This window comes from Eubalaena glacialis, chromosome 9 (genome assembly GCF_028564815.1).
Source record: "Eubalaena glacialis isolate mEubGla1 chromosome 9, mEubGla1.1.hap2.+ XY, whole genome shotgun sequence".
Classification (NCBI taxonomy): domain Eukaryota; kingdom Metazoa; phylum Chordata; class Mammalia; order Artiodactyla; family Balaenidae; genus Eubalaena; species Eubalaena glacialis.
Window position 1 is genome coordinate 10,069,138 of NC_083724.1, and position 15,459 is coordinate 10,084,596.

The following is a 15,459-nucleotide window of genomic DNA, read 5'->3' on the forward strand; positions in this document are numbered from 1 at the left end:
ACGGCCAGCACTCCCAGCAGCGTGGCTACAAGTCATGTGTCTGTGTGCGACTATGAGCTCTTTAGAATAACAAGCCCATTTTAAGTTGCATATTCTGCTATTTTAGAATCCTGCAGAATAGGTACAATAGAATACAGAATGGCTTTTACGTTCACATAATGCAAAGATTTCTAACTGGCTTTGTAAAATCTCCTCTAAAGGTATATCGCTTCTGCAATGTTTCCGCAGATACCAAGTGGAGGGGTTCTAAGATGTTACGCAGTGGGACCCAAGACCACATGACTCTGTGACATGCATAACAGAACAAGATGCCACTGACAGGGCCTCACCTGGGAAGGTTGGGGGCTGGGGTGGAAGCAGCTGATGACTGGGAAGGCGTCGTGGGTTGAGATGAGTCGTGATTTCTTGGTACTCTGCCCATTCGATACCAGATCCCCATGCTGTTCAACTCCCTTTAGGAGAAAAGAGAAATCTTCATGGCACCGTTTAACATAAAATTACCTGAGCTACAAAGCAAACCAACTCATTTAAGAGAATCATAGCCTCAGATGCCAGGGAACCGATTCTCGCCCATGAAGGTGGGTTACATCACCTCCCTTTGTGCTCTGGGCATCACAGTTCAAAGCCTAACGTGATGGCAACTGTCCCAACTCAGCAGGCCCGTCTGACGTGGCCATCTTCTTCCCCCACCCCTGGGCCTCCTGCCTTCCTACTATATGCTATCAACATTTTCCTTGGTTCTCTGTCTGCAAAATTCTTTGTATTCTGCCATTTCATTGTGGGTGTTTGTGCGATCATCTGCTTCAAGTTCTTTGTGTGGTTAGGGCGAGACAGATAGGGCACTGGGCTGACACGTGTGCCTGGTATTTAACTATGGGGAGAACTAGCCCCACCCAGCTCCATGCCGTGCCGCCCCCCTCCCCCTGCCCCCCACCTCCAGGATAAAGCTCCTCACTGCCTGGTGTCACCTGTAGTCAGCCTCATTCTCAGGGTCAGTCTGGGAGACATCTTCACAGAGCCCGAGGCATGTGCCCCATGAACCACCACAACTAAGGGTGGTGACAACAGGGCCCGATGGATGCCACGTCAGGGTTCCTGTTACTTGATCTGCACACACCCCCGCAGCCCAGCCCCATGCCCCACGGTCACAAGTGTTTATGAGACAGGCATACTCGCAGGTACTGTAACAGGATTATTTTAGCCACATCAACGTCCAACTGCTCAGCTGCCCCACAGAACTACACATTGGGATGTAGAGGAAGATCATCTCTCCAAAAAAATGAGAACAGATTTGTTCAGAGGATTCTTCTGGTAGCCTCTCAGCACACTGCAGAACTATTCTGAACCACAGCCGTGTCTTATCAGATGGTTGATTCCAATCAGCTGCACTGATTTTGCCACCTCCCGGTATCAGGCCACAGTCAGGCCTTGGAGGACCTGTTCCCAGTCTGACAACCCCAGACCTTTGCAAAGTAACCTGTGGAATTGTGCCCATTTTTAAGAAGAAGTGACAGAGTTCTGAACACTGAATTCTCTTTCCTTAAAAATAACACTGGAATTGTCTTCCTCTGGAAAAGAATTTTTGCCCCAAGATGAAACAAAAATATACTTTACTTAGCAATCTTTTCAAAATGATATAAAAAAGGATTCTAGTTTTGATTACCAAGACATATATGGTAAGAATCTATTCTTTAGAATTGTTTAAATTGGTTAAAAATTGAATCTTTTAAAGTAGCATAGTGTGTAATTTTAAAGAACTGAATACACATAGCAACTGAATATACATAATACATGTAGTAATTATTAAATTGTTGGTTTCTACTATTTGTATGTAAATGGCTGTTTCTAAGATACCCGAAGTATGGTTATTTTCTTACCTATTTTCTACTTCCATAATCCTGTTTCCATAATGACTTTAAACCATGTTGCAAAACAGGATTTTTGAGTGTGTAGAAAGGGTATGATCATACAGTCCTTTTTTAAAATAATTAATTAGTTAATTTATGGCTGCGTTGGGTCTTTGTTGCTGCGCACGGGCTTTCTCTAGTTCCAGCGAGCGGGGGCTACTCTTCGTTGCTGTGCACGGGCTTCTCATTGAGGTGGCTTCTCTTGCTGCAAAGCATGGGTTCTAGGTGCCCGGGCTTCAGCAGTTGTGGCTCGGAGCCTCTAAAGCACAGGTTCAGTAGTTGTGGCACACGAGCTTAGCTGCTCCATGGCATGTGGGATCTTCCTGGACCAGGGCTTGAACCCTTGTCCCCTGCATTGGCAGGCGGATTCTTAACCACTGCGCCACCAGGGAAGCCTGAGTCCTTCTTAAGGACCACAAAATCTTGAGACAGAGAATCAGATTCCATAGCTGAAGAGTCCAAACAAGCTATCGTGCACCAAGATGAAAATAACCTCTATTTCTGTGACACCCACTCCCCATGTGCTTCAAGCAAACACCGCAGCTCTATCTCTCTCTCTCTCTATCACCTAGTCCGTGAGCAGCCTTCAAGGAAAGGCCGTGGCTTTTCGAGTAAAGAGGAGGGTCTGGGCTCAAATGAGCAAGGTCCAGGAGGCCGACCTCGAAAGCCAAGTAGGAGAACGCATCCATGATGTAGGGACCCACAGGGATAAGCAAGAAGATTGCAAAGCCGGCCAGGGAGAGGCACATGGCCAAGAGGCCGAAAACCCTCTACCACACTATTAATTTGAGAGACCCAAATTTCAGTTGACTGAGTACAATGGGTGAACATCTATTCTTTTGGACATCCAGCATCCCTTCATCCCTCTTCTGACTCTTTACCTTCCCTCCGTATTTGGGGAGCAGCCACCCCTCATTCCCAGCGCCTGAGTTCCAAAGGAGCTGACCCCACTTTCAGCTCAGGTTTGGTCAATCAGAGATCGACATTTTCCAGGCAGCAGTGACGGGCTCAGGGTGCACGTGACCCCAGTAAGATCAATCAAGACCAAGGCGAATGAATTCTAGAACTTCTGAATACTGGTCAGGAGCGTGGTGTCCTGAACCAGCGGCCTCCCAGGTAGGAAGGGCAGCAAGGAGAGCTAAGGCCAGAGGCTGATGAGAGGCAGACGGCTGAGCCCACGGGTCACACAGAAGGTCTCAGGACCCGGTCCCCAGGGGTGACCTGAGCACTCTCGGCAGACAGGAGAGATGAGACTGGGGTTGTTGAGACTTACCCAATGAACGTGTACTGAGGAGGGGCCTGCTTGGTCCGGCCCATGATCCGAATGTCACAAATGGCAGCTTCGGTTGAATCCCGTGGGATGAATTTAATGCACAGCCTCTTCTTCCTAAAAGCCACTTCCTCTGAAGGAAAGGACAAGAAAAGGGATGAGTCTTCCAGAAGTGCCCACATCTCCGTTTTCAACACCATGTCTCCTGTCACGTTCCCTTCCCGGCAGTGGAAGTGACCAGACATCCAAGTCGCCTGAAAGAAGGGCTGGGCGCAGGGCTGCAGTGGACAGGCCCAGTCACCCTGCTCTGCAATTCGGGGCCTGACCCCCGACACCCCCTGCCGAGAAGGGGCCCACAGGGCACACACACCTCTGCAAGGAGCATCCTGGAATAAACCCACGACTACAACCTGCTCGCTGCTCCAGCCATCAGATACAAACACACGGACACCCTGAGTGTCAACACATTTCACTACATGGTCTTTTTTCTTTTTCACTTTTTAAAAAAATTTTTTATTTATTTATATTTTAAATTTTTACTTTTTGGCCACGCCACACGGCATGTGGGATCTTAGTTCCCCGAACTAGAGATCTAACCCGCGCCCCCTGCAGTTGGAAGCGCGGAGTCTCAACCGCTGGATCACCAGGGAAGTCCTTTTTCACTTTTTATTACAGAAATTTTCAAACATTCCCCCAAACAGAGAGAACAGTAAGATGAATCCACATGTTCCCATCATCCGGTTTTAACACTGTCAACAATGGGAGAGTTGGTTTCATCTCCTTCCCCTGCCCCCTTCAGCTTTGCTGGAGATTTAGAATGACTCCCCAACACCATGACACGTCACCCACCAATATCTCAGTAGGCATCCATGGCAGGCTGTTTTTGTTTTTTTTTTTTTACCATGACCATTATCATTCCTAACAAAATGAACAATGATTCCTTAATATCATCCAAGAGTCTATACTCAAGTTTTCTCCATTATCTCAAAAGTGTCATTTAACTGTTGGTTTGTCTGCACCAAGACCCAAACACTGTGCACTGCATTTGGTTGTTAGGTCTCTTGTTCTGTGGCAACCTCTCCACCTTCCCTTTATCTTCAGGGCACTGATAGGATGGAAAACTCAGGTCACCCCCTGTACTTCCTGTAAACCGGCAGAGTGAAAGGCTCAATTCGATTCCGATTAGGCAGGAGCACTTCACAGGTGATGCAACGTACATCCGATGGTGTCACACATGTGGCCTGGAGCTCAGCTGGGCCGCCCTCAGTAGGTTCCACTGCTGTTGGTACCTCAGTTATAAAGTCCCCAACAACCATGTTCATGAGGTTTTCTCATCCCCTGATGACTGTTGCCTAGATTCATAATCTCATTAAAGTCGTCAACATAGTGATTTTCTAACTGTCATTCCTTCTGCATTTATTAGCTGGAATTTTTCTATATAAAAAACATCTTATTTTTCAACTACCTGGTCTCCCTGAAACATGCTTTGTTATAGGAAAGGAGAGATAAATATGTGATTCTTTTCTCTTATTTATCAAGTCTTAGAGCTATGAGTTGGTACCCCAGCAACTGCCAAAGGTGAACAACCACCCACGTGTTTTTTGTTTGTTCATTTGTGGTTTTTAAACATGACTTGCAATCAACTACAGCCATTCAGTACATGAGTCGGATAGATCTGGGTTGAAATTCCAACTCCACCATTACCCAGCACCATAATCTCAGGCAAGTGACTTATCGGTAAAAGGGAGTTAATGAAACCTGAGGCCATAGGGACACCGGGTGGATGAAATGCGATGACACATATGCTTCCCTTAGCCCCGTGCCTGGCACACAGTAAGTGCTCAGTAAAGAACGGCCATGGATGTTCTTACCGTATTATTGTAAGTAAGCCTCTGGCACACAATTCGTGTCAGTGTTTGGCATTGATTTTCAAGACCTTTCAGTTCTGTGGCAGGAAATAAGCACATTTAAATCAGGGAGCAGGATAAAGAGGGAAGTGCAGTCCTGCTGCTGGTCTTGATTTTACCAAGGGGAGATTAGAATCAGGTGCTGATATTTTGGGGGAACCAGATGGAAACTCAGAAACTTTGTGGGTTCTTTTCCTAGTGAGGAAACTGAGGGCTAGATCAGATCTACCAGCTATGAGTAATAATACTGGATACTGAATCCAGACCCCAAATATTGTATCCAAGAAGGCAGGGGTGGTAACTGGGGGTAAACTGTCCACAGCAACCCTGCAGCTTCAAAAACTATGAGCTGATAAGATCAGGCCTTTGAAAGCGTGAAGGAGGAGAGACCTTTCCTCAAAGTAATCTAAGATGCAGGTATTTTGTGTACTTGCTTTGCCAGCTGCTCTTTGCTCCATTCTTCCATCTACAGCAAACTCGGGGTAAGAGATGGAGCCACTAATTACACATGCTTAAATAGGTCTGATTTTAAGCAAACATACAGAGTCCACAGAAATGTGTTCAGTCATGCTAATGAACACAGAGAAAGGACACAGCACTTTACTAAAACAAACAGTCTTCCAGTTTTTAAGTGCTATACAGATTGCAACAAACCGTATTTTAAATTAATTACAGGAGTCTCATCTTTCTGGCTGATTTTATAAAATCAGGATCCTAAATGCTCTCAAACATCACAGAGCTGACCACAGGTTCATCTGGTCAGCTTGAGCTCACCTGTCCCTGGGTAAAGGCTCCAGGAATGACCACATGACCCTAAATGAATAGGTGACCCTAAACTCACCCTTCCTTGTGTGATAAGACACTTGTTGGAGGTGCAAGGACCCGACCTCAGAATGTCCATGGGGCAGCAACCAATGCACCCCCAGTCATGGTGGGGGGACTTCCCAGGATCACTGGGGCCCCACGGCAGCTAGACCAGGACTCGGCCCTGGGCCTCCTCGCTCAACTGGTTCAACAAATTGAGAGGGAAATGCAGAATGAGAACTCCCTTGGCTCTATAGTATATCAACATAAAGACACTTTAAGCCACTTAGTTGTCAAAAACGAACGACAATGCAAATTTTAAAACTAAGGAAAACACAGGGGAAAAGTAGGAAATTAATACAAAAAGTCTACAAGGCAATTTTAGTTCTTAAAGAGACCATTCATGTAAGAATAAGCAAAAGCAGCAAGCAAACACTTGTGAAAATATTCAGTTTTGCTAATAAATAATAAGTGAAAATTAAATAAAATTAGACAGCAAAACTAAATAAAAAATGTAAAGCCTATGCTGGCAGGCCGGTGGAAAGCAGGTGCAAGCCGGTATCATTAGTGGCAACATGAACTGGTATTTCTGGAAGTTAATTTGGCAACAGAGGATAATAAAGCTTATCTGTATTGAGCCCATCCTCTGGTCAAGGCACTGTGTATGGCAGGTACCTTAGGTGATTCAAAGATGAATTAAACACGGATCTTGCCCTCGAAGAAAGTGGCAAGGACATGAAGAAAACAGGCAAATATCCCCCCCATCTGCGGAAAGTGAGGTCCAGGGGGCTGAGGTCATTTGCCCAGGGCCCCTCATTTGTAAGTGGCAGAGCCAGACTCAATGCTAGGAGAGTTTGACTCCAGAGCCCAAGTTCTTCCCATTATGCCTGGTGCAGTCTGTCCTAACAGAGGTAAAGATGGGAACTCAGAAGCAGAATCGACCACTCCCTTTGGCTTCCCACCACTGTTACTGGCATTTGCTTACTCTCCTCCCTCCCTTCAACACGTGTGTGCTGTGCCAGGCAGGTGAAAAGCAGTAAAGAAGGCAGACGGGGACCCTGACCTCTGACCGATTATAGCCACCCGCTAGACTGAGCTCCTTGTGGGTTCTTTTCCTAGGCTCATCTTTATATCCCAAAGCCTGCAGTGCCCACAGTAGACACACATCCATCGTAGCTGACTGTGGAGAGGAGAGAGAGCTTGCTTCAGACTCACATCTAGGGATCAGAGGCTGTTTCACGCTGCCTTGAGCTCACCCTTGAAAGACATGGGGTGTGGATATTCAGAGTTGAGGGAAGGGGCATTCAGGCAGGGAAAACAACAATGTAAATACATGGAGTCAGAAAAGAAAGGAGCATGAAGAGGGCACAGTAAGTGGCTCGGTCTGGGTAAAGCATGGGGTGCCTGAAGGTAAGAAGTACGTTGCAGAGCAGGGGTCCCGAACTCCCGGGCCACAGACCGGTACCGGTCCTCAGCCTGTTAGGAACCGGGCCGCACAGCAGGAGGTGAGCGGTGGGCGAGCAAAGCTTCATCTGTCGCTGCCCATCGCTGAAATTACCGCCTGAACCATCCTCCCCTCCCCCCGACAAAAACTGTCCTCCGCGAAACCGGTCCCTGGTGCCAAATAGCTTGGGGACCTCTGTTGTAGAGGAAGGTTGGGAGCAGGCCGTAGAGGACATATGACCCAGCAGCCTCAAGTACTTGTAAACGTATCACAAGGAAATCATTCAAAATCTATACATGTTCAAACTGATCTACAGGTTCAACACCATTCCTATCAAAATCCCAGCTGGCTTCTTTGCAGAAACTGACTAATGTTAGAAGTCATATGGAAATTTGAGGGACCCAGAATAGCCAAAATCATCCTGACAAAGAAGAACAAAGTTGGAGGACTCACACCACTTGGTTTCAAAACCTGCTACAAAGCTCCAGTAACCAAGACTGTGTGGTTCCGGCATAAGGAAAGACATATATAGATCAACGGAACAGAACTCGGAGACCAGAAACAAACCTTCACGTTTACAGTCAATTGGTATTCAACAAGGATGCTGAGACAATTCAATGGGGGAAAGAACAGTCTTTTCAACAAATGGTGCTGGAACAACTGGATACTCACATGCAAAAGAATACATTTGTTTAAATCAACTATACTTCAATAAAAAATTGATTGTGGTAAGGGTTGCACAGCTCTGCGAATATACTAAAAACCGTTGAATTGTAACTTTAAATGGGTAAACTGTATGGTATGTGAATTATACCTCAAGAAAGCTGTTATCCCAAAACGCCAATACATAAATATATAAAATCTATCGGTAAAAGGTGCTTAAACACATGCTTTTACAGAGTGGCACTATGGTTAAAAGTGTGGGGAGTCACGCTTGTGTGTGTAATCTAGTTATTCCCCCACTTCTAGATGTGTAACCTTGGATAAGCTCTTTAATACCTAAGTAGTTACTGTGCCTCATTTTTCTCATATGTGAAATGGGTATAATAATACCCATCTCCAAATAGGGGTCTTCTGAAGATTAAATGAGATCAGGTATGTAGAGCATTTAGCATACAGTAAAGACATACTAAATATCAACTATCACAATTATTAGCTACTACATGTCAGTAACAAACAAAAGCAGCCCAATGTCCAAAAGTGAGGAGTGTATTAAGAAAAATAGGCTACACAATGGAATCCACTTGTTTCATTAAAATAACAGCTAGGTGGGGTCTGTGTAAATATGAAAAGTCTGATCCATAAGAAATGCTTGTAAGAAAACAGCAAAAAAAAAAAAAAAAAAGTAGGTCCAAAATGGGGCTAACTATGGAAAAATAAAGTATGTGTGACAAAAAGTGAAATGCAGAGTTTCATAAATGGATCATGTGTCATAAAGAAAGGATTCTCTGTATTTGTTTTTTATTTACTGCATCACGGTTGTGGATATCCTAACATTGGTCATGAGTAATTTAAAATAAAACAAGTTATAGCACATCAAAATGAGGAGGCTCAACTACCCAGAGGTTTGCAGCTCTATTTAATAACTGGCGTGCACGACAAGAACCCCGAAGTGCCCCAGGATCCTGAAGAAGCTTCCGACGTGTCAGCCACTCACTTCCGCTCTGTGTTGCTCAGGGATCAGAGTCTTCCCTCAATTTCGAATCCTGAGGACTCTCAGTTGCAGTCTTTCTGGTTCTGACTTTTCTTGTGCGCTCCAAGAGCCAAAAATGGGGATATTATTGCACTTGTGGTCCCTGCGTGCTTTTGGTTTTTTCCTTGTGCTTCTGGGTCTCATGCCAAGCTTGGCTTCAGCAGCACCGGGGAATGGGCTAAGGACAAACTATAACCGGTTTCACTGTCCCCTTCCTGAGTGATCCGATTCAGCAGGGAGCACCGCTCTGCTCATTTACATGCCGCTACCCAGAACACTGAAAACTCCCTGGAGAACCAAGTCAGGCATATGTCAAAAGCAGCAGGGTTTACTTGGGGCACGCAGTAAGGCCTCCTAAAATGTTTCCAAAGAAAAATGCACATAAAAATGTCTACAAATATAATACCTGGAGGAAGAAAATTCTCATCGTGACAAGAAGTAGTAAGGGGTGACTCACGTGTGTCCACCGTCTCCTGAATCGGGATGAAGCCGACAGGCAGAGTGTCCTTGATGTCGATGAGCTTCATGTCCACCAACACGTTCCCTAAATGGCTCTTGGGAAGAAAGAAAAGAGATACAGATGATTAATCTGAACACGCCTGTGGTGGGTTTGCCATTTTGGCTTCAAAATGCATATTTAACACAAGACTCGTGCAGCTTTACGACAGCAGGTTAATTAGAGTAGGTGTCATTTAATGTTCCCCAGCAGTTACACAGGGACTCTGGTGGCCCCCGGGGAGGAGTTTCATCTGCAGAACCTCAAAGCCACTCACTCAGATGTGGCCTTGGTTAGCAAGATGAGCAACCTAGGAGATGCTTGAGACATAACCCAGCAGAGGGCAGCTGTGCACACACGTCGCGGGACCACGCGGCCACTCAGCCCTGAGCATCAGCTCTTGGGGCAGCAGGTTTAGAAAGAGCACATTCCTGGGGTGGTCGCTGCACAGGAGAGCTGCATCTCAGCCTAACAGAGAACCAATCACACTCCTAAGTGATCGCCAGTCTGCATATTGACACACATTTCGGTGGCTAGACACATTCTGTAAAACCCCACGAATCATAAACTAATACACAGTGAAAAGCCCTGCTGCCTAATATTACACATCTTCTAAAATGACATGCACAAGGGCCTCTTATAGCTGCTACTTAGTGGTAGTGCACGGGGTCCACAATGCGCAGTTTCCGTAACCAGTGCAAAAATATCTTCGAAGACAGCACGCCATCCTGTAATTGCAAGAGAGAATTCTCTGCAAACGCACTGGCACTCGCAGCCCACATTTCAAGCTGGAAACAAGCTCTAAAGAGATCTACCCTACAACTTAGATATGCGGGCCCACCTCGGAGATTTCATTAAATTCTTCAGTTAAAAAGAGAATGATGCCTTCTGATCCCAAATCTCTCCTGTTCGGATATGAGCAATGCACTTGGAATGCTCACCTTCCAGAAGCACCTCATCCCCACAAGTCCCCATGAGCACACTCTCAGTTTACCTGTTCTGCGTTCCTGGACGACCCCACCACCTTGCCCTGCACAGCAACTCCTCAGGTGTCGTTCCCGTCCTGCTCAGAGACGGGCGTGCCCCTCCGTCTCGTCTCTGTGCCCCCACCCCGTCCTGCGCAGTGCCAACACCATCCCTGAAAGCCAGTCAGGGAATTCCTATCATCTAAACTCTACGCTATGTTCTCTCCCGGCCCTCTCAATTTTCCTTCATATCAATTTATAATGACATATTTGTGAGGTTTTTATTCAATATCTGCTTCCCCACTAGAGTTTGAGAGCCATGAGGACCAAAACTATCTCTGCTACTACTACATATCCAAGCCTAGCATAGATCTGGGCACACAGTAGGTACGCAATAATTATCTGCTGAATAAATTAATGTTTTTTGGTACATTTTTAACTGGGCGGGCCACTCAGAATCAGAAATCAAATTGGATTTGCTTGGATGATGAATCTAAACAATATCAATAGATATATTAAAAGTATATTTAATAAACATATTATAAACCAAAAGTACACAAATGAAATAAATTCTTGAAATTTAGCCATGAAGGTCAAAATGTCAAGTGTAAACTATGACCAGTGTTTTTTCGGCACTGTGGTCACAAAACCGTTTCTCTAGAAATATGGTATTTGCCGAGGATTTAATATTACTACATTTCAGGTAGCTGGGTCTCAGGAAAACAATGCACAGACCAGCGCAGCAAGTGGAAAGCGGAACCCTCACTGATGCGGAATAAATCTCTGACTGTGGAGGAAGGGTTTGAACCATTAACCCAACTCACAAACATCAGCTGCTTTCAGAATCACCTGATCTAATCTATCATAATTCTTTTTCATGGCAGTTGCTTTTCCATGTCATCACTGTTTTCTGCATTGAGAAATTAACAACTGGGTATGTTTTCCTGCCCCATAGACGGATGGGTGTTCATCAGTATCCTTCTCAAACGTCTTCTACTTGACAAGTTGGGTTTCACAGAAGTCAACTGCAAACCACTTAGTGACCTCACCCTCCACACTCTACAAATGTCCCTGATCATAAAACCAGAACATCAGTGGTGCAGCCGTTAAAAAAAGCATGAAGAAACCCCTCCTGTGCACATGGAACAGGAGCCTGCACTGTCAGAGCTTCCCGCAGCCCAGGTGTGGTCCCTCCGTGCAGGGGCTGCCACTGCACTGGGTTTAATACAGTATGTCTGCGACACCATTAATTTTGCTTGTTCCTCTCCCCTCCCCCATCCCGTGCTCTCTTTCATTTCCTCCTCATAAATATGAAGAACGTATTCCCAATCCTTGTTGAGCAAATGATTCATGCCAAAAGCCCAATATGCACTGACTCAGGGTATTTATATTGTCTCTGGTAGCCAGTATTTGCTAGTATACTGTAATTATTTTTGACAACCTTGCATTTAAGGTAGCCACAGATAACCAACTTAATATTCAAATGTTCATAAATTCTTCTGTTTAATATCCTCCCTACCTAATCTATGTACATTATTATTACAGGTAATGCAGAAAGTACGGGGCATGAAAAGTGCAATTAATCTCAATCCTTCCCCAGGAAGCAATGTCACTCCAAAGCCAGGTTTCTGTATTAATAGCATTACTGGGGGAAAGGAATTTAGGTTCCAAAGGAGTCTCCCCAAACTCCTACACAGGGAGTCTCAAGTCACCTAATTAAGAATCTGTCCAGTCTTGAGATTCCACATCCCTCCTTTGCAGTTGTAAAAAATTATGGCATGCAAAGTCTTGACTCTGACAGCAGGGCCGGGACAGACCGGCTGTAACATTAAAATATGCCTTATTCCTGCTCTAATCCTGGACTGGCAAGTGGGCCTCTGCCACCCCTTGAGCTGTATTCCTCTGGATCTCACTATAGGACCCATTCATTCTTTTTCTGAAAATAAAATGCACCTAATTTCCTTACTGCCTCAAAAGAGGGGCAGAGGATTCTCCCACTGCCCTTGTCCTCATCTTACATCCCCTCATCACACCCACCTCCCCACGTCTGCCCAGCCCTCATGGAGCAAGACACGCATAGTGGGCACTCAAGGAACATCTCCTGAGCGTTGGACAAATGTTGACTAAATTGGTGTATTTTCTATCATCCACTTACCCGTGACACCTAAAATTAACAAGCCCCAGTGACTTCTCTCCGTCATTTTGAGACTTGTCATTGTCCCCACTCCAAGGGATCAGGGGCTTTTCTGGCCTAGAGTACCGACACCCCACAGCCTTCAAGGAAATGCAACAAAAACCGCAATCAAAAATGACCAATGAGATCGTAGCTGTCCTCTGCGGCCACGGTCTCCTCTTCAGTAGGAGAGGCTGAGGCTGAGTGGAGACCAGGAGTGAACACATGAAACCACCAGGCAGAGTGAGGGTGTGAACGAGATGCTCAACCCTCAGAAATTGGTCCTCACAGCCCTGAGCGGCAGTGAACACACGGACCTTCTGCAGAAAGGGTAGCCAGTGGGCAGAAAAGAGGTGACAAAAGCTAAGAATACGACTAGTTTCAAAAAAGGTTTAGGTAAGCTCCAGGGACAAAGGGGACAAGAGTGGATATGGACGCAGGAGGGAAGGATGGGGCCAAGGGGGCACTACCCCTAAGATCACGAGCCCCACGTCTGGAAGGGCAACCCGGCCTTCAGACCTGTTCCTGGGGTCTCCTCGGCCGCACCGTGACCTGAGGGACCTACTCAGACCCACCGCAGGCTCAGCTGCCAGGACTTTCCCCTACTCCACCAGAAACTCTGTTCTTTACAGCAAGCATCTATTACTCTCATCATTAGTGGGAAAAAATTAAAGCAATGAGTTCTCCCTGAGTACGTTAGGAATCATTTTCCTAACAAAGACTTACCAACAAACAACAGGAATGGCTGGTGGAAGACAGTGCGGGCCAGAGAACTGTGTGACTGTCCACAGCCAGCAAATGCTGCAGGGACGCACGAGGACCGTGATAGGACCATGGGGCTGTGGGGTTTGTGATGGAGAGAAAGACCGTTGCCTTCCCCCTTCCATGCTTCTAAATGGGGATGTTTGAACCTGATTTTTTCTTTATAAATCATGAACATGTATTACTGTTATAATAAAATTTATAAAAATAAATAAAAATATTTCCCACCCAATTTTTGTTTTTTTAGCATTCAGGCCCAAAATAAAATGTCACCTTAAAAATGAACATCTGACTGCTCCCTATTTGGAGTTAGGGAAGACAGGTGGCCTTGGACAAGCATGAAAACTCCCTGATGTCAGAAAGGAGCTAGTACTTCAAGAGCCTGTCTGAGGACAGAAGCGGCATATTTGCACAGTGCCCAGGACAGGCCTCACACAGGGTGGACACTCACGAAAGCCACTTCTCTTTTTTCTAAGCCACCCATTAGAATACTTTGTTGGAAGAGCTTTAGTAGATGTCTTTAAAATTTCCTAATTTATGGGCTTAAGTATTAAAAACAACACAGTAAAAGAAATCTGCCTGTGTGGTGGATACCTACCTGCAGAAACAATGAAATGTCATATGTCAGAGAGACCCGGGGAGAAAAGTCAACAAGGCCATGTCTGGGGGAGGGGTGACCACGTGGCATCCTTCTAGCTATGCTCCCATCTGTTGGTCAGCTTTAAATCCAGCTCCCCTGGAAGACACTTACCTCCGTACTACCCTGTGATTTGTTACTTGGAGGAAAGGCAGGCAGACAAGAGCTGTGAGGGAAATCTCCTAGTCTCCTTCAGAGAACACGTTTTAATGGAATTCACTGTACACTTGGGTATGTGGTTAATAATACTGTTAATAAATGAAACACAGCGCTGGCTGCTGATTCTACCCCATTCACTAAAACCACAGATAAATTAACATAGTGATGAAAATAAACCACAGCCAAAAAACGAGATTTCAAACAGGAATGTAAATGACTTGGGCTCACTTAGCAAACAGAAAACCACGAGGACTTACATTTTCTTTGGAAAATGATCTTGTGAAGCACAGGTATCTGGTAACCTTGGATTTAAATAAGCCGTCTTTCCAGAGGTCAGCATCCACACCATCTGCTGTCTGTGCAACCTACACCAAAGAGATGGAGAAAAGGACAGCAGGTGAGGCAGGATGCAGCCGAGGGCGTGTGTGAGCAGCTTCTTCGTACCTGCACCAATTAACTCCGGCCTGGACTCGTGCGGCATCTCATTAGTCCATTTCATGAGGCCCTGGGAAGAGATTTTCCAAGAGGGGTAAAAGGGAGAGTGTGAAAAATACAACTTCTAAAAATACTGTCCCTGGGGAAGCCATTGATTAAAGACACCCTGACAAAAGTGGTTCTAATGAGAAAAGAGCAAATTTTGTTGTCATGGACCAAGAAGGGATTGGAGAAGTCAGCACATTAAGTTGCTCATTACCACTTACTCAGGGGACAGTACAGGGTGCAGAAAAAAGTCCAATGGGGCGTGAAATGCCACCTGAGAGGGGCACCACCCGCCATGAGCCTGGCATGGCCTCCTGCTCTGTCCGGGACCCGGGCCGGCCAGGGGCTGCCGTCGCCGGGACTCTGCTTGGCACTGGGGGGGGGCGAGGAGTTGGGAAATTCACTGTTTCTTCTCGGTACAAGCTCTGCGAGTGGTAGTCAAGGTCGGAAACTGTAGCATGATAGGAAAATAAAAAAAGACTCAGCTGCTTGTTTACAGTCTAAAGAGCCATCTTCTCGTATTCAGCTGCAGAAATTTTCCTCTAAGCAGCATTCAAGGATGAAGCCAGCCTTGATTTGAGTCTTACAGGACCTGTGCATGGGACTGCGGGGCTGGGGCTATTAGTGGGAAGAGTTCACAAGGACACGGGAGAGGAGACGGAGGCCGGCCAGGATGCGCTCTCCCCATTCTCTCCAAGATACTCGTTAACGGACCATCAGGGCCTGGGCTGCTTCCTCCCTCAGCGGCCTAACAGGTCAGAG

General features: G+C 46.0%; 1 protein-coding gene across 1 annotated transcript in view; it reads right to left on the reverse strand.

The window, feature by feature from the left end:
• Nucleotides 1-325: 325 nt before the first annotated feature.
• LOC133097755 (multivesicular body subunit 12B) overlaps nt 326-15,459 on the reverse strand; it is a 72,678-nt gene continuing 57,544 nt past the window's right edge. The window contains exons 3-6 of the mRNA XM_061199922.1: nt 14,475-14,582; nt 9,483-9,579; nt 3,181-3,310; nt 326-452 (exon numbers count right to left, since the gene is read on the reverse strand). Of these exons, the coding sequence (XP_061055905.1) occupies nt 326-452; nt 3,181-3,310; nt 9,483-9,579; nt 14,475-14,582 (462 nt within the window). The remainder of the gene's footprint in view (nt 453-3,180; nt 3,311-9,482; nt 9,580-14,474; nt 14,583-15,459) is intronic.